A 24,964-nucleotide genomic window follows, 5' to 3' on the forward strand; every position below is an offset into this window, starting at 1 on the left:
GATTAGTTGGCCTGAAGAGGTCCACATCCATGGAACAGTGCCAACTTCAGCTGAACACAGTGCACTTGGAAAGAGCCAAGTATTTGGAGTCTAGATCTCCCCCAACGGACTTTGGCAAATGCATTATCATAACATCTTTTGACATGAGCAATCCTGTTTTCAGCTATGAAAACAGCTCTGTGTGTGACACAAGCTGTCTCTTGCTAAGGCAGTTGTGCCTCCTTCACAAGTTACTGCCTCCTCTGCAGCAAAAGCCTCTTTCTATGGCTCGTGGCCACACTTAATGATCTGGAGGAGAAATAGTTTTAAATTCTTTCAGCTCTTCCATTTTTAATTGAGTTGAAAGCTATAAGGTTTTGCTAACATCTTTGGTTACAAAACATTCTTATTTTTCATGAAGTAAGAAGACACTGATGTCTCCCTTACACAGCACTGTGCCTTCTCTCTCCCCGCAGCTGTGACTATTTTAGGTAGCTATAAGATAGAGAAGAGGAACTGTGCAGTCATCTTAAGCTGCAGCACGTCAGCTCCAGTGTAACACGTACCTGTAAAAGCAGGTGCTGCTGGGAGCAAGGAGAGGAGGAAAGGACTGTTGGAGGGGCTTCATTATGTATTACATGACATTAAGCATTTTCTGTACGTGGTAAACTCAGCCCTTCCAAGTATGCAAAGCACCCCTTTTGCCTGGCTGATCTTATGAGAGGAGGCATCAGCTCTTTTTCAGCTTTCCATATGTTCAGAGAAAAAAAACAGGTTGCCCAGAACAGAGATGAGTCCAGAAGCTGATCCTGCACAGAGTAATAGAAGAAAACCTGCCAAGTCTGACACAGAGATCTTCATTCCCTTCCCACTAAATTCTAATTCATCCCAATGAAACCTCAGCGTCTTGCATGTCCGTAACGACCATCTTCCAAAGACTGAAAACCAGCTTCCTAGCTGCTAGAAGTCATCTGAGCAACATAAACAGCTGACAGAAGGCCATCAGTTTCTGTTGCTAACGCATCAGCCAGCCTGCATTCTTTTAGCCTGGCTAAAGAGAGGTTTCATTTTATCACTCAACAATTTCTTGATGAAAATTCTGCCACAATCTACTTTAAAAACATCTATCACAGCGTGCAGAATTTGCAAAGTTTTAGCAGAAGGATGCAATTAATCCCAGATTTTGGTGGATAATTTGTAATTGATATGCTAGCATTTATTTTGGAAAATCTATTCGCAAAATACCCAACCCCACAGCAATACATTTAAAAAAGGGAAGGGAAGGGAAGGGAAGGGAAGGGAAGGGAAGGGAAGGGAAGGGAAGGGAAGGGAAGGGAAGGGAAGGGAAGGGAAGGGAAGGGAAGGGAAGGGAAGGGAAGGGAAGGGAAGGGAAGGGAAGGGAAGGGAAGGGAAGGGAAGGGAAGGGAAGGGAAGGGAAGGGAAGGGAAGGGAAGGGAAGGGAAGGGAAGGGAAGGGAAGGGAAGGGAAGGGAAGGGAAGGGAAGGGAAGGGAAGGGAAGGGAAGGGAAGGGAAGGGAAGGGAAGGGAAGGGAAGGGAAGGGAAGGGAAGGGAAGGGAAGGGAAGGGAAGGGAAGGGGGGGTATGGAAGGGGGGGAAGAGAAGGGGGGGGAAGGGGGGAGAAGGGGGGGGAAGGGGGGAAGGAAGGAATCTAAAATCCAATTAGCAATGTATTGAACTATCTGAAACAGTTTGTTCTTTATCTTTTGATATGGTAATGTTACTTCAACATTGCAATTAAAAATAGGTACTAGCAATAATGACCAGGGTGTAGAGTTTGCCCATAAAATACCTTTGATGTATTAGCAATAAAGCTTTATTGACATTAATAGTGTATGCACTCAATAAACCTTTGAAATGCAGTAGGAGCTGCAACTGTGCAACTGTGACAGGCTCTTTTGAAGTTCTCTCCGTACCAGATCTCCTCAAGCAAACTCAAATCACTCACTGATGCCAGGCAGGGTTTTCAGACAGTTTCCTCCAAGTTTTTGTCTTAGAAGGGCAAAGTTTTTCTTGCCACCACTTACAAGTGAATTCTGTTTGACTCAGGCATTGTATCAGTTGGGATTTCAGTGAAGTAGATCAGCAGGGTCATAGTAGCATGCTTCAGTAGCTGTCAATGGAGCCCTGTCAACTTACAAAATCTCACCACTAGGCTGAGGAATTTTAGGGCAGATGCTGATGATTTACAGTGCTAAATCATCACTGACATACAGCCTCCCTTTGCATGCAAGGGAGGCTAAGAAAAAAGATCCTTTATGCCATAGCTAACTTTACTGCAGATACCACAGTGTATAATTTATTGCCTGCACTACTTATTTCTCTTCTGGCTGTAAAAATTATTCAGCAATGCATATGTTCCTCTAGTAAACAATGGAAATTGCAGGTCATAACAGAAGAACATTTCCCTGCTTCTCTGCTTATAATTATCCTAAAAGTATTCTGTGTGCCTCTTGGCAGGACAGGGGGACCTGTTAGCACAACTGCTGGTGATAAGGCCCCAAAAGTTGAGAGATTGCTTTGCCTCTTGAGCTGTAGTCAGTTGGAGTCCATAGGGAAGAAAAGACAGGAAGTCACCTTACCTGAACATATCATATTACTACTGATCACTGAGAACGGCTGCATGATTCCCATTTTACAGGTATAATACTTTTTAAATAGTTTTCTGCTCAGTCACTTCTTGTTCTTCAATAACAGATGTTAGACATGCCCTCTTCCTTACTCCCTTCATTTATCTTTTTTTTTTAAAAAAAAAGCTTTTAGCTTCAGGCAGAGTTCAGGCATTGAAACCAGAAATTTTTTACTCCTGGTCTGAGTGCCTTGGTGGGACTCTGATTTTGTTCACCACTGCTAATCAGGGATAAATCTGCTTACACGAGATGATCAGCTCCCTGCTGCTGTAAATGGGATAATGCAGCTACACTGACCTTCAGCAGCAGACACGAGACAAGTGTGAGAGTTACAGAATACAAACTCATGTGAGGGAGAGATCAGTTCATATTTCTGCTCATGGCACAACAAATCTGCTTGCTCCCTTAGGCTTTTCTTTAAAAGAATGTTCTGAAGTTTGTACTGCACAACCTCCACTGCTGCTTCTCCTCTTTTACTAGACACATCTAATATGCAGCCCTTGTTACTTTCCTTCTCTTTCTCACTCAGATGCTGTATCTCAGAGAAGTCTTGAAAATTGCTGGCTTTGTAAGCACAGTCTGAGTTGAAAGAAAAGCACGGAGTGCATTAGGCTTCAGCTTTTTAATTATCAGTTCATAATGAAGGGTTCTCTTTGTGGGGAAAAAAAATAATTTCCTGAAGGCTGAACCTCTGCAGGGTTTCCAAGGCATGGAGGAAAATATCGATCCTTTGACAATGAGTCTCTGCATTCACAGTGCAGAATGGAAAATTCCAGCTTTGCAAATAACCCCCAAAACCCAGAGGAGCAAGTGCCTGGACTGCAGCTTGCTGAGTGGGGTACAGGGGGAGCAGTCCATCCAGACTGTGAGAAGACTTTTCATGTCTATAGGAAGGCTGTCGGGAAGGAATAAAGGTTCATAATTCTCTTGGCCAGCTAAAAAGAGCATTTGGGGTTTGGTTGGAGTGAGCTGGATACAAATGGAGAATGTATTTCATTCACATGCAAAGACTAGATGTTACCTATTTGAGTTATGAGGTTTCTTGGGCTGTTGTAGGAAAAGCAATGAAATATTTAACTCTGGGAAACGTAAAATATATCTTGAACAAAATTATTGAAACAATACATTTCCTCATTCCCCCATCCCATTTTTGTGGCTGCAACGTCAATTCTGCACTCCAATTTGGGACAAAACCAACTTTGACATATCAGACTTTCTAAAAGAAAAGATATCCATGACATAAATCAATCCTAATTAGAAAGTTTCATATGCATAAGAGTAATCTTTTACACTAACTCAGGCATGTCCAACCCATGACCACACAGCACACGTGTCCCAGCCCAGCCCATCCTGCCCCACTGAGTGACCTGGCCCAGCCCGGCCTTGGGCTAAAACCGGGGCACAGGGAAGGTGCTGTGCAGTGCTGACAAATGGCAAATAACTGTGTGCATTTTCTTATACTGGCTAAACACAGTCCTGTGAACAGCAAAAAAAAAAAATGCAGCCGTGCTTTCTGTTTTGATAAAGGAATTTGAGAATAGTTTTCAAGATTTCGGGAAAAAAAAAAAATCACCAATTTTTTGGTGTATTTGGGATTCCATTTTCAGTTGACGCAAATAGATTACCTGCAACCTTTCAAATGCAGTGGTTCGAGTTGCAATCAGACATTCAACTCAAAAATCTGATTGCATCTGTATACCAGACTTCTGTAAAATATATCTTAGCAGACAGAAATACTGTTCTGTTCACAGTCTGCCTTATTCCTGTCACTACTTTTTGGCAGTATGTACTTCTGTGGACAACTGTTCTCCAGGATGAAGCACACAAACAGTAAAATGTCATCAAAAATCTCTAACGAACACCTGAGAGCTCACTGAGAACTGCAGCCACTGCCATTGAACCAGCCTGATGAGTCTGTCATAAAGACAGGGTCACAAATCACACTGGTTTCTGGTTTTGTTGTTCTCTTTTGTTATAATAAAAAACATTTAAAAATAAAATGTTTTGCTACTTATATACATTAGCTATATCATATATTTTATATGTGGCCCAAACAATCCCCCTTCACTCAGTGCAGGCCAAGCAAGCCAAAAGGTTGAATACACATGGACTATGTGATACTGAAAAAGTGAGATTGTGTGAGTGCCTTGCAAGACAGAGACAGATCACATATCATTGAAATTAAGGAAAAAAAAATACAAAATGGTTTGTTTTTCTTTTAGAGAGCTCTTTCTCCTCTCTGATCCTCATTATATCTTAGTGCTAAACCTCCGCTAACGTGGTCAAGCAAAATAAAACAGCAATTCAAAATGTAAAAGCCAACCGAAACCATTCAATGGAAGCCAAGGTTTTGTATTTGAACAATGCTAACGTGCTGAAAGCATCACTTTTGAGAAACTTTCTAATTGTTCCCAGTTTTTCAAGAAAATGAACAGATATTGCTGTGATATGCAAGCATTTGTGCACTTGAAAAACAAACTTTTAATTTCCTAAACATAAGCAGTGCAGCATAAAAGAAAGCTGTCCCAAAGTGTAAATGCCATGAAATGCTAAACATGTGGTACAGGAACTGTGCAAGGGTGACTGCAATTGTTGAAGAGAATTAAAGATCCATTCCTAAGAGACTGACTTCATTGCCTTTCCAGGTCTAAACTAATCTTTCCTCCAGGTTGGAGTTAAATTCTTGTCTTCAGTTCATGCCCAAATTACTACCTACAGGGAAATAATGCCCTTGTGGCCTCTAAGATGCAGCAGAAGCTATCAGAGCAGGGTCTCCTAGGACTCAGAGGCATGTGCAGCCGTGCTGAGAGAGAAGGAGAGGTAAAGCAGGGGTGAACTGAGGCCTGCAACCGCTGTGCTGTGCTTCAGTGAGTGAGGAGATGGAAAATTTAGCAGCGGGAGCAGGACTTGACCTTGCCCTTCAGCAGCCACCTCTCAGACACAGCTACTGCAGCCATCCCTGCAAGGAGGTGCCAGCATCCCTCCCTGCTTACCCTGCACATAATGCGCTAATTTATCAGCACTTTTTCTGGCAGCATCCTCTGGCATATTCAGCCCCTGTTTTCATATTTCTACATTAAAAGCATTGGGTTTGTAATTACTATAAGTCTGTGATCTTTCAGATGGAGTTTCTGCTGCTCCTTAATGGTTATTTGTCAGATCAACCCCTCGTTCTTCAGCCTTCTCCTCTATGCCTGGCTATTGACCTGCCCTGTCCAAGCCAGGCCGAACCCAGCACTTAGCACTGCTGTTCATCCCTCAACAGCCTGATTACTGCTTCACAACCAGATCAATCTGCGTTTAAATAAAGCCATTCCTACACAGCATTTTTAAGATTCTCTCTTCAAGATCAATTTCTTCACAAGTCTTCCACGCCTACCGCTAAAAATCTGTTTTCTCCTTTCCCAATCAGCTTGTCTTCTGTTTCAGCCCAATAGTTCTTTGTCTATCTCCAGCTCCACTGCTTTCTGACTTCTAGCATGATATCTTCATTGTCATGATATTCTCTACTCTATTTTCCATTAGATACTAAAATACTCACTATTGCCACTCTAAGCACTCACTTTTGCTAAGCCTGATGAGTATTTATCCATCAGACAGAGAACATTTTCAGAATTGAAAGACAAAACACTGTATTACTAAAAAATCTATTTTTAGTTTCTGGGCATGATCCTAGGTTCACTGCTAACAACAGAAATGTTCCTACTTTGCATTAGATCAGATACAGGTACACAGTTGTATCTTGTTTATTCAAAACACGATTATTTTAGAAACAGGGTATTCTCTTGTGCTTTGTTCATGCCTGCTGCTGCAAAAGCAAGTAAGTGAGCAAAAAGCACGTTCTGGCCCTAGATCGTATGCTAAAAGCACTCATGCTGAGAACAATTCCTGTGATGACAAAGGCTATCTTCTAATAACATTTTTAATTCATACAAACTTAGTGAAACATCCTACTGAGTTATTCCTCTTGGGTGAGGGTTTTGCAGTTAGGGCAGAAGGTTTAATTAGCTCCTATTGAGTTATTAAGCCAGTTCATAACAAGTGAAACAGGTTATCTTGCACTTCACCTCTCCAGTCAGCTATTTCCCAAATCCTTTGCCCAAAGTCTCTACCCATATATTCTCCACCATTAGCTGTTTAATACAAGGAACAGGTTTTCATCCTGTGTGTTGTCTTTTACTTTCCAAGTTGTAACAGCTAATATATAAAAGTAATTGCCCTACTCTTTCTAATTTTGGAGCTATTCTTTCTGAATGGGTCATTTTACCAAAATTTCCAATTGCTTTTGTTCTTTTCATTTAACTGCAGTTGAAAACCAAACCACATTGCTCAACTGAAGAAGTCTGGGTTACTGAAAGAAAGCTGCTGACTGCAGTAAAGGAGTAAGACCTAAAGCTGAGACACTACAACTCATCAGGCAAAGAGCCACAGCTTTTCACCCTCACTGCCTTAAACACAGCGTGAAACCTTCACACCACAAAAGCAGCCTGAGGGTGCTGGGAACCCTTCTAGACACCTGGGGACACGAGTGCTAGTGAACACGAGGGGCTGGGAAGAGTCTGGAAGAATTAAGAAAGATTAAAAGCTGCAAGTCTAAAAGTAAGCCTGAGGTATGTATGAGGAACAGTCAGTTGACACTGCGTGTGCTGATAATACACAATCTGCCCTGTGCATGCTTTGGAGCACCAGACCAAATCACCTGTTATAAAGGAATTAAGCTGTTCCTGGAGGTTTCAAAAGCTAATGCATGCTTGAGCCATGGTGAACAATAGCAGCCTTGCAACAGCCCACAGCTCCACGGCCTTCCAAGTGACAGGTGTGCTCTGCATCTTAATAGCAGGATTTAAAGCCAATTCCCAGGTTACTCATTTCTGTCCCAAATCCAATACTGCAAACTGCAGCTTATTTAATGTGCCCAAGCACTGTCATTCCTTTATAAAAAGCCTTGTCAACCTTTTCATTCCTTGCACAGGCAGCCCCATTTTTAGTCTGCTTATTTCAATATGAAATGTATCATCACTAAGATCAGCAGTTCAGCCGTACTGTTAGTCTCTTCACTGCTCACAATTTTGTAACAAAGAAGGGCAATAACAATAAGAAAATTCACATTTTACAGAAAAGGTCAGCATGTACTTACATAATTAGAGGCAAGATCAGGATGCAGATAATCAATTCCTGCAATAAAATAATGAGAGAAAACAAACTGAAGGTTAAGAGTTCCAAAAATATTTTCTAATCATCACAGAAAACAAGAAACTAAACTCCCTTGCAGCTGTAGGAAAACAATCATGGTGAATAATGCCATTGATAGAAATGAAATTTCAGTTTTTATGTATTGATTTATAAACTGGGACATCACTTCTGATGCAGCCCCAGCTAGGAGATGTCAATCATTTGTGCCAAAATTCAGGTGCAAATTGAGAAAGCGAGCTTGGTGATGACATTTATTGGCCTGCTTTGTCAATTGCATCATATCTGTTTAGTAAGACTAGCTTAAATCACAGTGTATCTATATACAAAGAGCTGCCACATACAGCAAAGTGTACCAAATCTGTGAACATCAGTGAACACTAGATCAGTAGAGCACACAAAAATGGATTTTTTAACCACTGATAATAGTAACCTAAGTAGAGGGAAAATGTGGATTAGACTGTTGTAGCAAATATCCGAGCATAGGTTGCAGTCTGAGATCTGGGCTTCATGAGATACAATGTTGAGACACTTAGATTCTCAGCATTCCCATACATGGCTTCAAAAAGCTGACACAAAACAGAAATCCCAAACAAGCTAAATGTCCACTGGAGCTCATCTGGTTTGTGCTTAACACTACAAGCACTGAAAATGCCAGAAGGAACTCTCAGATCTCTGGAATTCTAAGCAAACCAGATACTTAGGTTGCAGCTCAGAAGAAAAAAAGAATACCATATCCAAAGGATCAAGGAGATGCACAGAAAATAGTAACCCTGATATTTCACAAAGCATGAGTTTAAAATGGAGGCTCCACACCTCAGCAGTTTGCTGAACCCTGGAACAAGGCAGTGGTGTGGAATATGCACATGCAATAATTATTTTCAAAGCTGATAAATACACAAATCCCCATGGATGGAACAACAGAAGTGGCAGATCTACACTCAGATGAAATAAATCAACCTATAAAATATCCAGTTAAAATGTACAAAGAAATGGCCACCGATTTCATGTTTTGCTTTGAACATTACCCTGCCCTATGCTTCCAACTAATGCCCCTGCATTTTACTATGTGCTTAATTATATCTGCAAGTATAATGGCATATTATTGTGATCATCCTGATGAAAATATTACTTTCCATTATGTAGGGTCCTTAGCACTAGATTTGCAAGAAGGGATCCTTGCATCTGTGGAGACCCTTGTTAATTCAGAAGGGATTTGGGCAACAGAGGACTCAGTGAAGAATCATTTCATGCAAGAGCTCCATTCCATACTTACTGGAACTGAATACAGATCAAATTACTCCCTTCTCTAAAAGCTACATCTGATGGACTAACACTTCTCAACAGCTTTCTTTGACTTTAAGCTTCATCAGTTTGTTGTCAACTCCATGTCCTAATCACGTCCAGTTATTCTGAAAGCAAATTCCTGCCTCTGTGCGAATAGTAAAAATGTGATTTCTCATGACATCAATATCAATATGTCTGAATCTACTGTCTGATTTCCTTGAAATCTTTGTCTTAGGGATGAGCAAACTAAAAACAGAAATGAATGAGGACCCGTGTCAGCTAATCCCAGAAAACATACGTGGATCCAGCCTCTTTATTTATTTTTAACATTATTCAGCCATCCTAAAAGCAAAATATTCAACATCTAGTCTTAACAGCTGCTGTGACTTCAGCTACACCTGTTATGTTCATCTTCCTTGAACTTAGCCTCAAATTAGTAATATATTTAATATGCAGGTCTTTATTGACATTCAGCATGAAAGTGTTTAATTATTGCAGCTGTAGAAGTATGACTTTGAGAATAATGCAACCCAGAAAATGTTTCTGTAAGTACTTTTTGCAAGGCAATTAAGTCCCCTAGTCAGTACCTACAGAAGTCAAGGGGAGTCTTTCCTTTGGTTTTATGGTCATTATAATGTGCCCTCGAAAACTGCTGTTTGATAATTGCATACCACTATGACTGCTTTGGATATCTGTGCTTCTCTGTCCCTACTGGAGACTTCATAATGTATTTTCCCTGAAGACTGGTAGTCTCAGCACTATAAGCAATTCATTATTACTTTTTAATCTTTTTTGACTTTGATTGCATGGAAAAAGCTACTTAAAAATATTAAAATAGCAGGCAGTCCTCACTTACCATCATCCATAATTCCTATGGTAACTCCTTTCCCTGTGTATCCCAGCTCCCACGCCTCAGCTACGTTAAGATCAAGTCCAGGCGTCCCATCTGCTTGACCAGTGTTAATCTAATAGATCAGTGAAGAAGAACAGTTCTTTTTACCTCACAGACACCGATTCTGTCTTTATGTCTTTGCATGCATATTTGGTATAGAAAATAAATCCCATCTGCTTTGGAGTATTAGTCTCTCTGTAAGCTTATCTACTGCCTTAAGTTTTAAAAAAGAGTTGCAGTGGTAAATTCACTTTTTTGTGGTTTATAAGACTTGGTTGAACTCTGAATCTTTTCAAGGCAAAGGAATATTTTTCTCCTCAAGTGTATCAGTGTAGTGGTTAAGCTAGCAAAAGTTGCACCAGTAGATACTACAGAGGACTCTTTATGAGCAGGTAATGGTAACAGTTTTTACTGAAAGCAGGGAGCTACTGAAATCCAGTCCCACTGGTTTTAATATCAGAAGACTTTTTGGATTAAAAAGTTGGGTCTGCTTTGAGCAGGAAGGATCGCTAATTGGACTTTATGGGTCTCTGTGTGGGTATGACTCCTAAGGGCAATCCCCTGCCTTCAGACAGAAGTTGTGCTTACCAATCTCATTCACAATTCTCTCAAGTTCCACGTTGCACAGAATATTTTGCTATTCCAGACACAGAACTATTCAACTTTATGTCAGATACCATTTCTCATTTCAAATTGCACTTCTGTGCACTTCGTAATCTAAAATCTAAAAGTATAGCTTGATTTTTAAAAATGGTTATTGTCATCACTGTGATATTTTGATTGATTGAAGTACAACAACGAAGTGAATCGATCCACATTTTAGTTCACCATTTCACCAAGGGTAAAGTCTCAGACATGCTTACACACCCTCATTCATCTGGCAACTCTTGTCTTGGGGAAAAAAAAAACAACAACAGACATATCTGACAGATTCACAAAACATAGGAAATGCATTAGAAGGAAAGAGATTGAGAAATACTATTCTTTAACAGAAAGAGTCAACTTAAGTGAACAAGATGATACCATATTTACAAAATTCTACATTTGTCACGGTGTTAAAATTGAGGAAAAATACTTTATCAAAGTTTTAATAGAAGGACATCTTTCTTAGTTACTTTTATGCAGAAAAATTTCCTTCAAGACTAAAAACTTCTCTCTGTAAAATATGATTAAAAATGAAACAATTCAGTAAAATATTAATTTATTTTGACATCGGCTTAAAGCCAAAATTCTGCTTTTGACTGAAGAAAATCAATTAAGCACTATTCAGATTTGCAAAAGAAAAGAAAAACCTCATTTTTTTTTTTTCTAGCAAGTATACTAGAACTTTTTGTTACAATTCAGTAACTGTTTTACCTAGCAACAGCTCAATCAAAGATATGATTCACATGCAGTTTTAGGGGTCACATCAGCACACCAGGAATGCCCACAGGACACCAGTACAGTTCTCTTTCAAGCCTTCTGAGGATCTTTCCATCGACTGAAATGAAATCTAGCTCCTGAAATTTGCTGGGTCTTTCCAGCATAAAAAGAGGTTCAGTTAAAAAAAAAACAACACAACAGAGCCTTGGATTCATTCCCAAATTCTTATAAGATAATTGGAGAGAACTCTTGCAAGACATTGTACCAGCACAAAGTAATCTGAATGCCAATTACTTAGTCAAGCTTACTGTGATTTTCTTTCAGAACTTACCAAGTACCACTGCTTCGTAAATAAAGGATCATTCATGTTGATGTCAATGTCATTGATGTCCCTATATCCTCGCTTTCTTCTGCTGAAGCCTTCCTGCTGCACAGCCTTCTTGACCTGGAAGGATTAATTTTTACATCTTTAGCTGAATGTTCTTCACCATAAAGATGTTTTTGGCTTTGTTTCCTTTCTCTCCAGGAGAGATAAGGGTTCTGAAATCACATTAATTGTGTCTGCATCACTCACTAGCAACCTGGGGCAGATTTCTGTCAAAATTTGCAGAAGGAGCTCAAGGAATAATGTAATTCTGGGGAAGATGGCTGTGGAGAGAAGAGACTCTCAAAAATGCCCTAGCTGGAGAAATGCATTTTAGATAATAGAGGATTTGTGCAAGAAAGAGACCCTACTCATATCATTGACACAGACCTTCTTGCCATACTTTTCTTCCTCTGAGCCATCAGAATCAAAACATCATTATTAGATGAAAAAATTATGTAACTAATTCCAAGTATGAATATTCCAAGCTGCATGTGATAAAATGAGGCCTCAGTCACACTTTTCTTCAGACTTTTCTCTAGGGCATTTTCAGAGTATTAGATAGCTGGGAGATTAGATTTGCTGGGAGAAAAGTATGGGGCTATGTGTTCTCATTGTACTCCTGAAGTTCCTGGAAACACATCTTACAGAGAGATGCACTTTCAGGGATTATCTTTGTTATTAATAAGTGATAAATAAATGCATTGGCAAGAAAAGCTAGAAGGCAAAATGGCCACTAAATGGACCAAGCTGGCAGTGTAAGATGTGAGAATACTGGCTGTGCAAAACAAGCTGCCACAGTTTGAGATCCTTTTCTTTATAAACAAACAAACAAAAAAACACTATGTTCCTATGCACTATAAAAAACAAGAAAAGTTAGACACACAAGAACCTTTGGAGGCAGAAACTACAAATGTCAGATCATAATCACCTTATTTGCAAAAATATAAAAGGACACCACTGAATGGTTCTAATCATCATTATGATATGTGATAACATTCAGCCTAACAGACAGAACCAAGATTGCATAATAGTCCAAATATTTCATTTATATATATATTCATCCCTTTTAATCAAAGAGGAAAGCTTAAAACTACATTTTTAATTTTTAATTTAATTTTTTACATTTTTACAAGTTTACATTGAGTAAACTTTGAGATGCAGAAACAAGGCCGCAAAGAAACTAAGATTTTCTTAGGCATTTTCTTTAAAAGAAAACACCACCACCACCACCACAATGCCAAAACAATCCATGGTTATTAAAGAAATCTCATAACTTAAGTAGCCATTTCTACAAGCGTGGCTTCAGCATTTCTGATTAAGAAGATGTATAACCTGATGTGTCACAGTAACTCATGTAGTGTCAGATAGAATTCAACAAAGGAGAAATTCCTCCAAAGGCCAAATTAGACCTTAGAGGAGTTGAGTCATTCTTGGAGGTGTCCTTCCATCTCCGTTAATTAAAGCAGGAGCCTCAAAGGACAGGGCTCAGCGAGATGCCTGTGACCAAGATGAAACTGGGATCCAACTGACTGGGGCTAAAAGCTATTTTCCTCACAGCTACATTGCCTCATTATAACCTTGAGAGCTTAATGCCAGTTCATAGTGAGCAGGATGAGGCATATGTGACGCACTCAGAAAGAGGATATCAGAAAGAACTGATCTGTCCTGAAGAGGCAGTATCAGTGTTTCTAAAAACTTACTTTTATGAATTCCAATTCCTTAACTAGAGGAACAAAGTGATAAAATATTGCACTGGTAGATGCTTTCATTTCAAATTCATTAAAACCAAAGCAGATGGAAAAGAACGTGAAAAACTAATGCAAAGTAAGCTGAAAAGAAGACAGTGACTGAGTAGGAACCACACCAGTTGTACTTTGTGGTGCCAGGTACCCGTATAAAGAAAGGTATAAGCACACTGTTTGATACCTCTAAGATAAGGCTCAGTGATGCCATGGAGACAACAGAGCAATCACCTGTCATTATCCCTTACTCCGTTACCACCCCTGCCTCCATGCTTGCAATTGCAAACCCCAAGCTGTCACCACATGAAATAATTATGAACAGAAGCCAACTCTCAGTTAGAGGGATGCCAGAGAGAAAGATTCATGCATTTATGCGCCCACGCAGGCTTGCTGGCTCTGTAGGACCTGCTGCATTAAGGCACTGAATTAGGATTTAGTACAAAAAGAATTCCACTAATTAAAAAGCAGTGTTTTGGAGCCCTGGCTTTTCTTTAAGACAAGCTGAAGAAAGTGAGGAGCAATTTGCAGAAACAGCACAGACTGACTTCACTCTTCAGGATCACCTCATTTCCCTGATTTGTTATATCTGTACAATAAAATATAATTGGTATCTTTTATTATATTACATTACACGATATTGTAATTCCCTGAGAGGTGGAAATATATGTGAAAAGGATGTATAACTCTCTCTGAACTAAAACCACTCTTAACACGCTATTTTACATGGACACGAGGCATGCAAGATACTGCCATTCAAGGAGTAACTATTTCAGAATGTCTGAAGACTCCTAAACCCTACAGCAACAAGGTTTTTCTCATTAAGTTCAGTAATGATAGCAACTTGCAGAGTCACATTTGAAACAGACCAGGCTTTCTTGCCATGAAATAAATTGAAAGGTTTGGGTAAAGCCTTGGCACCTTCCCCATCACAGAAGCTACAAATTGCCTCATTCAGTTGCCTTGTGCAAGAATTTTACCTGCACAAGAAGAACAAATTTGCCTGATGAAAATGCTACCCTAAGATCAGAAAACATCCATACATTCAAAAAAAAAAATAAAATCCCAGGTGGAGTAAATTTATCCTTGATGTAATTCCAATCCAATGATTTCAGCAGAGAACTGCCAATTAGCAGATAGCTGATGGGAGTGAAAACTTGTCCTCTTGCCAATAAGGTACATCTACCAGAAAAATAGTATTTTTCGTCAGCTGTAAACTTGTCCTTGATCTAGTCCAGATCTGAAGAGGAACCACATCTTACTTTGCTTCTATCTGAAGGATTTCTTCTTCCAGGCTTCCCTATGATATCTGTAACATAAATGCGTTAAGTATCTTCCTGCAGGTAGTAAGCTTTAAAAATGCATACAAGAGAGAACTTGGGATCACATTTTTGCATGTGGAAAGGCAGAATATCATTGAAGAACATTCTGATCTTATAATAGACACAGTATAAAATAAAAGTATAATAAAAGTATTTTTTTCCATGTTCAGAAATCCAAAGAAATCCATAATGCATTCTCATGCCATCTTCTAAATACTTATTTCTCGAACTGAAGAAGGAAAAGCAGTGTTTGTAAGACAGACTTTTGATAATAGCATCTCTAAAGGCTTTGAGCCTGTTAAGCATGACACTTATTAGAAATTAGTGGAGGAACAAGACTTCCTTTCAAAATGAGCCTGTTTTTCACTGTCTCAAATTTGGACTTGTCAGCAATAATAGCTTTTATTTATTTCATTCTTAATACATTTATTTCTTCTTCATTATGATAGACGATTAAGAAGTGAGCGTGTATTTTATTAGCATGTGGCTAGATCATGTTAAAGTTAGTAGGTGTGTTATTATCAGAAAAAGAAGGTCATGCATCAAAGAAGGTGCAGTCCATGGATGATGGGAAAGAGGCTCAGGTATTGATTTTTAATATACTTGTACTTATGCATGGTGCATAAAGCCACTTGGATGATAATAAAAGAGCAGGATACTGATGCAGAACAAATTAACAAAATAATCGATTGTCTGCGATACTGCTCCGGGAAGGCCAGCAACCACAGCACTCTAACTGTGCTCTATGCTCCTATGAATGCCAAGACAATCAGCTCCTCGTTTTGAAGAAACAGGGTTAATTATACTGTTGAGTTCTTGCAGTTAAATGACTCCGTTATATTGAGCATAAATGACAGATTTACTGAATTATACCAGTGGGTATAAAAAGTGGAACAGTACACACAACCCCCAACCTCAAGAAATAAGAACGTGACAACAGGAGAATTTAGGCTAAATTCCAGTGGAAAAAGACAGTCCTAGTGATGACATCTAGTAAGCATGACTTGCATGGCTTTAAAAAAAAACAACACAGCAGTAAGATGATCAACCCAAAGAAACTGTGGATCTTTTCTCTCTGAAGACTGAGTTCAAAGTAGGTCTGCTGCTGAAGGCGAAGAAAGAAGTTGAAAGCCATTTCTCCACATTTCTTAAGAAGTTAAGCCAATGGTTAGTCTTAAGTCCTACAAATTGTGCAGAGGAGCAGCCTCTCATGAAGGTGGCTTGGAAGAGCATGTCCACATACCTGAAGGCATCAACCAGCAAAGTGTTTCTGTCTACTGGAGAGCTGTCCTGACTGCTGCTATTAAACACAAATTGTGACAACAAAAGATGGAGACAGAAAAGTTCAAGTGAGTCTGTGAGATCCTCACACCTGATAGCCTTCAAAAAGGAACGAGAATGGGATATGAAACACCTACAACACCTTGTCAGGGTCTTAGCCACAAATGTCATTCTCTCTCTGATCCCAGTCTCCAAATGTTGTCTATTATTCATCTCTGATTTCTAAGTAAACACAGATGAAAACATTTAATTTTACTATCCACTCCATCCATGTAAAGAGAGGGAAATACTGATTCCATTCACAGGGTAAACTCTCAAACACTCTCATTGCTCATTACACTCACACTGTCCAGCAGCAGTTTGCTGAGAAGCAGCTCAGGAATGTGAAGAATACCCATTTCACATTCTTGTACATTTTTCCTAAAGCCCCAAAGTAATGAAGTTTAGTTTCCACTGCAAAGTAGAAGGAATAACTTTGACCATCCTCACTAGAGAAAAGAGAGTACAGACCTAGCGTTCCTTGAACCGCAGCCGAAGTCAGATGAATCAAAGAAAACCAAATGACTTTTAAATGTTGGCAGGGGCTTCCCTGGGAGTGTATGTGACTACGTACTGCTCCCAGGTTATGGTGTGTTACCCATTCTCAATCAACCGTTCTTTCAAGGACTTGGCTTCCTGACAAATAGAGACAATTCTCAGAAGCAGAGCCTGACGCCATACGACACGCACTTCACTTTTCAACCTAATGGTTGATTCTCCAGTTGGCAATGGGAAGTTAAGCTCTGACATACAGTTACAGGAGCCGGACGTGGCTCAAGGCGCACCGGAGGACAAGGCAGCAGTACCAGAGCTCCAATACAGGGACAGGACTTCAGCCATTCTCAGCTTAGAAAACACAGCATTTTTCTTCAAATTACACTTTACACCTGGCAGTGAAAATGCCTGCAAATTATTAAGAGAAAAGTACAGAGCACCAATAGCAAAATGTTCCTGCTGCCATTTCCAGGTCGATATATATTCCTGTGAACGTAAATACCCAAAATATCAGTCAAACACTAAAAGCAGATATTTGAAAACAAATCTTCAGCAATCTTTTCCCATCTTCTACATCATCACAAGGAGAGATGTTCCCCCCAGCATTTTAAATAGCTGCCCCCAGTCCACGAAAAAAACAATTATTTCCTCCCAGTAATAACAAGAGATTGGTCTCCAAGCATAGCTAGTTAATGTAGCCATTTTTCTTTCCAATATAGCAGCTTCTCTTCTACGAAATTATCAATCTTCTCAAACTTCTCCCAAAGAAAAGAGGGACCATCTCCAGCTAATTACAGCTTGTACAAGTGCCTCCAGAAGTACTATCAGCAATCAAGTTTGTGCAAGTCAAGAGGAGGTAACTGGAAGGAAAGTACGGCCTGATTTAAGAGCTGTTCTACCTGGCACCAGAAATTCACTTAAGCTGGCAGCTGGGTTCTTCCCCCATTCTACCGTTCTTCCCTATATTCATTTATGATTCATCTATGATTCTATTTATAGTTAGATTCCTGACATCTGCTGTTGAATTAATAATAATTAATAATCTGAGGTGGGTAAGGCTAGGAGATTTTGTCCACATGCACAAAATAGATGCCATTTACTTTGATATTTTGATTTTAAATCTTCTGAGCCTATTTTGAAGCCCAGAAGAAAGCCCAGAAGAAAGAGTAAGAAGGGATGTCAGGGAGCTTGGGTGTGTCACTAATCACCCATTATTTACTAACTAAATGACAACCACTCTCTCTCAAGCAAGCTAATTACTTCAAAGATTCTCACAAATCTCTCCATACTTAGGAACAAATCCCTTTTGGTAACCATAGGTGTCTCTGTTATTCATGTAGGAGTCTCCAAGTGCCTTCTCCACCTTCATCAGTCAATGGGGAGTTTTCTGTACAAGGATTCTTTTCTCCAGCTATCCTGTCCCACCCTGGTTGGTGCAATCAGAACAGCTACAACAAAGATAAAGCAGTTGTGGAAGGACAAAGTATCAAACAAATTTTATCAGCACAAATGTACCTGCGATTTTGAAGCAAAAGACACAGGAATAAAATTGTTGTTGATTTGAATGATTTCATGAAAGTAAAAATCTATCTTCTTCCATTAAAATTCCTGTATTACTGCTTTGTTTCATAAATTTAATAATGTCTATTCAGTGACTAGTATAGAAGCACAAGAATTTCTTCGACTTCTAGCAAACCTCACATTCACTACAAAATGTGGCCATCTTTCTCGTTTCTCTTTGTTCCATTGTTCTTGTTTAGTACTTGTATATCTTGCTTCCTTTAAAGAAAGGTTACTAGCTGAAATAGTGTCACTGAATATCAAGGTGCTGCTGATTTTTCTGCTTATTAAACTTGGATGTTCTGTACCAGCCATAGTTTTCCACTTTCTCTAATAAGCCCCACGTGACTGCTCAAACACTTCTAACTTTATGTAGACCATCAGCAGATTTCAAGCCTTCTGGACACTGAGACTGCCTCCAGCCATCCCTCTTGAGACATCATCTCAGTTTTCCCTGGCTTCAGCTTGTGCCTTTTGAACTTTTGTCTCCACTCTCTGGACACGATATTGAAAAAATGTCATGCTCCCAGTAAAATAAAACAAGGGTAAAATATTACTACTGTTGAACTCTTTGGAGAAAGGCTGTTTCTTGCAGAGACTTGCTGTGTCTTGCACAGTAAAATGTAGCATAGCTGAGGCTGGTCTTTAACTTCTCACTGAAAAATCATAACATCAGAGGTCTGGCCATTTAGGAAACTACTACAGAAGTTCAGCATCCATCAGACAACAGTAAGACACGAAAGTAAACAGCCTCAGCTCAAAGGTTCCACTCAGGCAATCAACCTTTTTTGACAGAAACATAATGTAAAGAACTCACGTATCAACCAAGTTCATGTAAAATAAAAATAAAGTAATGCCAGAACTGACTTGCTTCTGCCTTACTTTGTGACCTTTCATTTTTCCGATACTAGTTCAGTGCTTGGTAAATAAGGAGCTTTCAAAAATAAAAGAAAGGGAAAAGAAATCAATATTTTTGTCCATTTAGCAGGTCTCTCACAGTTCAGTGACATTCAGGAAGCAGTGAGTAAAGAGACAAGGAATCAATGTGTAAGAGGAGGCTTTGGATCATATTCAACCAGCTCAACTAAGAAATCAATAGTGCTCCTCTAGATTCTACTTTGAAATGCAAGTGAATTGTTTAGGCTGCAGTGTAAAATGAAAGCTGAGTATAGAAGGGCCCATGGAGGAAAATGCCAATTTGGTAAAACTGAAATTTTCATAGGATTGTGCCTTTTTAGATGGCAATTTTTTCTCAGAGTAGAATTTATGAAGGAACAGTGAGACTGAGAAAATGCCCTGAATATCAAGATATCCAGCGTGCAGCTTTCAGGAGCAAGCAAACTGATTCATGTCTCTGCTCTCTCTTCAATTTGGCATGAGGGTCACATCTAGAATTGCACTATCACAGATGCTGACTATTCCAGGAATGCTGTCCTTATTTCCATTTTTTTCAGTGCTTAAAAAAAAAAAAAAAACCACAACAAAATCAGAGCAGAAGCATTTCTGAAATCCTAAGGTGTTTCCAAAGGAATGAAAAACAGCTTGTTATTCTACCCAGAGAAGGTGCCATTACACTTTATGGTGTATTTTGAACAACATCTCTTTGCAAGACAGCAGGACAGCTATCCCAGTTACAAAATCAAGATCACTGTGAGAATGAAATTCCCTGGAGATGGGATGCAACTGCATTTGTGAGTCTCACCAGTGGGTCAGAGCGCAAACAACAGGGACATTTTATCAGCAGCATGTGGGCATCTTTTACTACTTTGCAGTCTCAGCATTTACATCAAGCCACACAAATCAATCAGAGGAACCACATCTCTGTGCAGGTGTAAACAACAGCATGTCTGGTGACAGAGAAAATAATTAGGCCCCGTGCACGTAGGGCACTTTATTGACTGCACACTCTCCCTTCTTAGCTGCCAGATTAGGGGCTGCAAATAGCAGCTCCCTCTTCCCTTACAACCCTTGGCCAATTACTGCAAATAAACCTTTCTAAAAACATCATGTTTGAAAAAAGACACCTTGTTCTTCCTCCTCAGCAGTAAAATATCTTTCAGGGAGTTATTCTCTTTTATTACTAAGGCCACCAGCTGATACAGGAGACCCGAAGTACATTTAAGTTATATTTGCACTCTCTGTGGCACAAAACGATTGTAATTTAAATGGAAATCAGGTGTAGCTCATTTTTAAGACTGCAGACCACTTGGCACTGGGAGTGGTTTTAGGATACAGTTGTGCAGTACAAAGAAGAATGGTGCTCGCTGGATCTTCTAATTTAATAATTCTCTCTCTGCCATCATTTCATCATTTATTGCTTTGGTCTGTTTCTTAAAATCCTGGGCACTCCTCCATGAGAGGACTTTTCTTCCTGCTCCACAATAGTTCATAGGTCCTACACAGACAGAAATACTACAGAGCCCACCTCTGTATCACTTCCTCTTTGAAGATTCTATTAATATGGTTGCTGCTCCCATACAAGCAATGAATATGCTATCTGATCCATCCCAAGGGAAGAGAACTGCTCCAAGGCTAGAGATTCCTCTAATTTTGTTGATTTTAAGTTCATTTACTTCATGAAACAAGCCTCCAGATAAGAGGGGACAGGGAGAAAATATCACTAGAGAAAAACCTGTTCAGTTTGGTCCATATGGGAAGAGTCAACTGTCAGATAAAATTACTCCCTTTGCTGAAGCATACCCTTGACCCATCCTTAGGGAGAAGACACTTCTTGTAAATATGCGAATTTCTGTTGTAATGCCCAAACACATTTCCAGTCATAAAGCATCATTTGTAGCAGCTCTACTTCTAACGTCACGCATTTTCTTTCTAAAGATGCCAAGTTGCTTTACAGACATTAAGTGTACTCCATATGGAGCCCTGCCATCTGCCTGCATCTTATGGAAATCAAGTCAGAAGAGAACGAGACCTTAAAGCAAGTCAGTAGCTCATACTGAAAACAGATCCTCCTTATCTCCAAACTGATACCTAGATCTGCACTTAAACTCTGGCTTCTGAGCCGTATCATAATTCAATATTGCCGCTTCATTCTCCACAGTCCGCTTCCCACACAAATTGTACCTAACAGCTCATCATCTGCCTTGAAACATCTGCCTGGAAAAATACAGTACACACTTCTGTCACGGAATTACTGGCATGGATTATCCCTTTCTCACGTCAGCAGTAAACATGCCATATTGTCACACTTGTTGAAGAATTACATGTTGCTCTGTGATTTATGTAATCATTTTGCTTTCTACATATAAATCTCTTCTAAATGGATTCTGATCACGTTAAAAAATACACATTTTGGTACAGCTGCCCCCAGAGCTCACTGACCGTATTCAGATGTGGTAACAGTGTTGAGAGCTGCCTGCAGTTCTCTCATGCCATCGGGCTTAGAGAAGTTAACTTCAGATTCCTCTGATGCTCATGGCACTTCCAAGTAGATTGGCCCTGCTGCACCCAGTGGTGGTGAAAAGTTATCATACAAAAGCATCACCAGAATCTCAGCTAAAGGGCAGGTTCCCAGAGTAAAACTGCCTCATGGCACTAGGAGTAAAGAAAGGTTAACTAATGTCAGTGCTGTTGTCCTGTGCACAGCGCATGAACCAGGCCAAAATCAATTTGCTTTAAGTCTGGATTAAAAGTAACTTAAACTAGTTGTGGCTCCTCAGAATCTGGAGCCATGAGATAAAAACGAAGAAAAGGTTGGTTCAATCATGTAGAATACAGGAGTTTTCAATCCTGAGTTCAAAAAGAGCACAAAGACATTGAGGCCCAAGAACATACTCAAAGAAGGGCAACAAAGCCATGAAGGCTCTGGAGCACAAGTCTTATGGTAAGCATCTGAGGGAACTGGGGCTGTTCAGTCCGGAGAAGTGAAGGCTCAGGGGAGAGCTCATCACTCTCTACAGTGACCTAAAAGGAAGTTGTGGTCAGGTGGGGGTCTTCCTCTGTTCCCAGCAACAGGATGAGAGTTAATGACCTTAAGTTGCCCCAGGTGAGGTTCAGATTGGATATTAGGAATAATTTCTTCTCAGAAAGAATGGTGAGGTATTGAAACAGGCTGCCCACGGAGGTGGTGGAGTCACCATCCCCACTGGACCACAACAACTTGGTAGCAATGATTGCTGCCCAGCCAGGTGGGAAGGACATTTGCAGAAAATCCTTTTAACCTTAATAAAAACAAAAAAAAACACAAAAAAAAAAACAAAAAAACAAAGCTTATTTTTACAAAGGTGCCTTCCTGGAGCGATACAGCACAGCTGCCAAAAAAAACCAAAAACACCCTAATTTTGTTCTAATATTTCAAACCTGCAATACTTCAAGGTTCACAAAGCAGTAGTGATATATTGGTGAGTCTTTCTTGTCCATTTTTAACACCTTCAGAGATCTGTTGCTATCTCAATGGTGATGAGATATGCAATCACAGAACACTGCTCTTCCTGAAGTGCTGCCTGGTGGGAATTAGATAGGCTGCACAATGTCTCCTCTCAGTAAACATCATATTTAGAAACCAGAGACAAAACAGAAGCCAATCTTATGACAGAGGGAAGCCACAATTACGCTGCTGCTCCTAGTCATGTATCTGCTCTTGCAGCCAGCAGCAGAGTGGCTGGGTATAGCACAGCTACCTCTTTGTTGTGTTACCGTAAATACTCTGGACAGAACAGACGAAGGATTTTGCTCCCTTGCATTCCTTTCCCAGCCCACTGGGAAGTAACTGGAAATTGCACTGATGGGGCTGTATACTGTAAAGGTTGCAAATGCACTTCCTCAGCTCCTAGATTCAGAGGCTGATGGATCCCTGTCACAAAGCACGTTAATAAAATCAGCAGAGGTTTGTGCATCGCTGCTGCACAGTATCAGGTTAGCAGTGTATAGCTGCCAGTGCCAGGCCATCTGCCACAACAGAAGCACCGAAACAGAAGGGTTTCCACAGAACAATTTCTGTATCAAGAGGAAAGATAGGAAAACCTGGGAAATAAGGGATTGGTTTGCAGAAGGAAAAGAAACAATCCATGTCCTTTAATTCTAGCTTTTACCCTAACAGGTTTTTAACTTGATACTTTCAAAGGACTAACCTTGATGGTTGTCATGACACTCTGTGTGTCAGAATCCTTTATTTTAATCCTTGAATGTTTTCCTTCAGTTTCCATCAGGGAGCTTGCAGAGAGTGCAGCTGCTTAGCTCCCTGGTGTGGAAGGGAGCACAACCAATGCAGGCAGATCTCAATTAGGAGGAATTTCCCATTTCTTTCCAGAATCTTTCTGCCATAGATCTTTACAGAAATAGGGCACTAGAATGTTCCCTATGGGTTTTCTTGAAAAGCCTGTAGCTGAGAAGCTTTTTACATACGTGTCCATGATCTCCAGCAGCCTGTTCTACCAGCTGCTGCTCAGACCTCTTTGCAAAGCACATCTGCACAATTAAAATCATTTTCAAGTATCTTAGAACCAAAGGAGTTCTGGTTAGACTTCATGGGACCAGGACGTTCAGCTGGTTCAGGTTATGTCACAGGTGCCCCTGCTTATCCATTGCCTGCAGCACTGAAAAGTAGACCCCAAAGACTACAAAACTCATTATTAATTGCACTTACATGTGCACTACTGTGGATTTCGGTGCCAGTATTTTCCCTTGTTCCCACTGGACCATAGAGCAGGCTGGTTTAAATGAAGTGCTAAAATGATCATGCTGCTCCAAAATCTTTGAACTGCTTCCATATTTTTTTTGGCCAGGGACAAGGAAGTATCTTTGCAATTTAGTTATTAGCATAAAATAATTAGGCTTTGGAGCATATTTTCCTCCCAGAGCATACACATAATTTGCATCGGTATTTATAGGAACTTTTCCATTGGAAAGAGGCTGGACCCCAAGGAACCAAGAAAATCTAAACTCTAAATACACTTCTTCCTATCACCACCGATTTCCATAGAGTCCTGTAAACTACTACCCTCATTACATAGTTTTTACTCTTCCTATTTGCTCAGGCTTCACACAGCACACGATGAGAAAATGAGCTGAAATTCACTGAACTGAATGGAGTGAATCTGTATTTACCCTTGGGCAAGAAGAGATGGAGCCTGGGTCTTCACACTTCTGAAGAACTGCAAAGATTGCTCTTTGCATCCAAACTTTGAGACCTACTTCATATTACAATTCCACACAATAAAAAATGAATGCAAAAGCCTCCTGGATGAAATTACATTTCTTTGATAAAAAAAGTAATGAATCTCTAGTTAATGCCAACAGTGCCTGCTGCATGCACCTTTATGGATTCTTCCTAGTTCCAAATAGCCAACATTAACCTGTGGTGTGGCAAGCACCGAAGAAGCAATTTGAGAGCAACAGTACCTCAAGGAGAAATGAAAGGGAGTTTGGGGAAAATAAGCTACTAGAGCAGAATGATCATCTTTGTGACAGACTGAACAGACACTTCCATATCCTGTAGTCTTAGAGAAATGTAAAACATCCAGTGCTAACATACAGAATCACAGATTATACAAGATGTTGTCAACACAATGGCATCAGACATGATGTCTTTTCCTTTAAAAGAGAGGTGAGCTGTACCTATAAATGACCACAACAAAGTGAAAACTGTTAGTGAAGCACTGCCAGAAAAACAGAAAGACTTAAGGATTTAAATTGCCAAAGACTTGGCTTAAAACACCATTTTATGAGTCTGATGGTAACAACAGTAGCCTGCAAAACAAGGAACACTTAACAAAAAATAGAAGAAAATAAGAAAATAAGTCCTTTTCAGGACTGAAAAATTAAGATCACTTCCTTTTTATCAAGGGT

The 24,964-nt window shown here is 39.9% G+C and overlaps 1 protein-coding gene across 1 annotated transcript in view; it reads right to left on the minus strand.

Annotated features, from left to right (window-relative positions):
- PCSK2 (proprotein convertase subtilisin/kexin type 2) overlaps nt 1-24,964 on the minus strand; it is a 93,742-nt gene that overhangs the window by 38,879 nt on the left and 29,899 nt on the right. Inside the window, exons 3-5 of the mRNA XM_052677479.1 lie at nt 11,689-11,802; nt 9,960-10,068; nt 7,764-7,801 (exon numbers count right to left, since the gene is read on the minus strand). Of these exons, the coding sequence (XP_052533439.1) occupies nt 7,764-7,801; nt 9,960-10,068; nt 11,689-11,802 (261 nt within the window). The remainder of the gene's footprint in view (nt 1-7,763; nt 7,802-9,959; nt 10,069-11,688; nt 11,803-24,964) is intronic.

This window comes from Tympanuchus pallidicinctus, unplaced genomic scaffold, assembly GCF_026119805.1.
Source record: "Tympanuchus pallidicinctus isolate F22 unplaced genomic scaffold, pur_lepc_1.0 scaffold1, whole genome shotgun sequence".
NCBI lineage: Eukaryota > Metazoa > Chordata > Aves > Galliformes > Phasianidae > Tympanuchus > Tympanuchus pallidicinctus.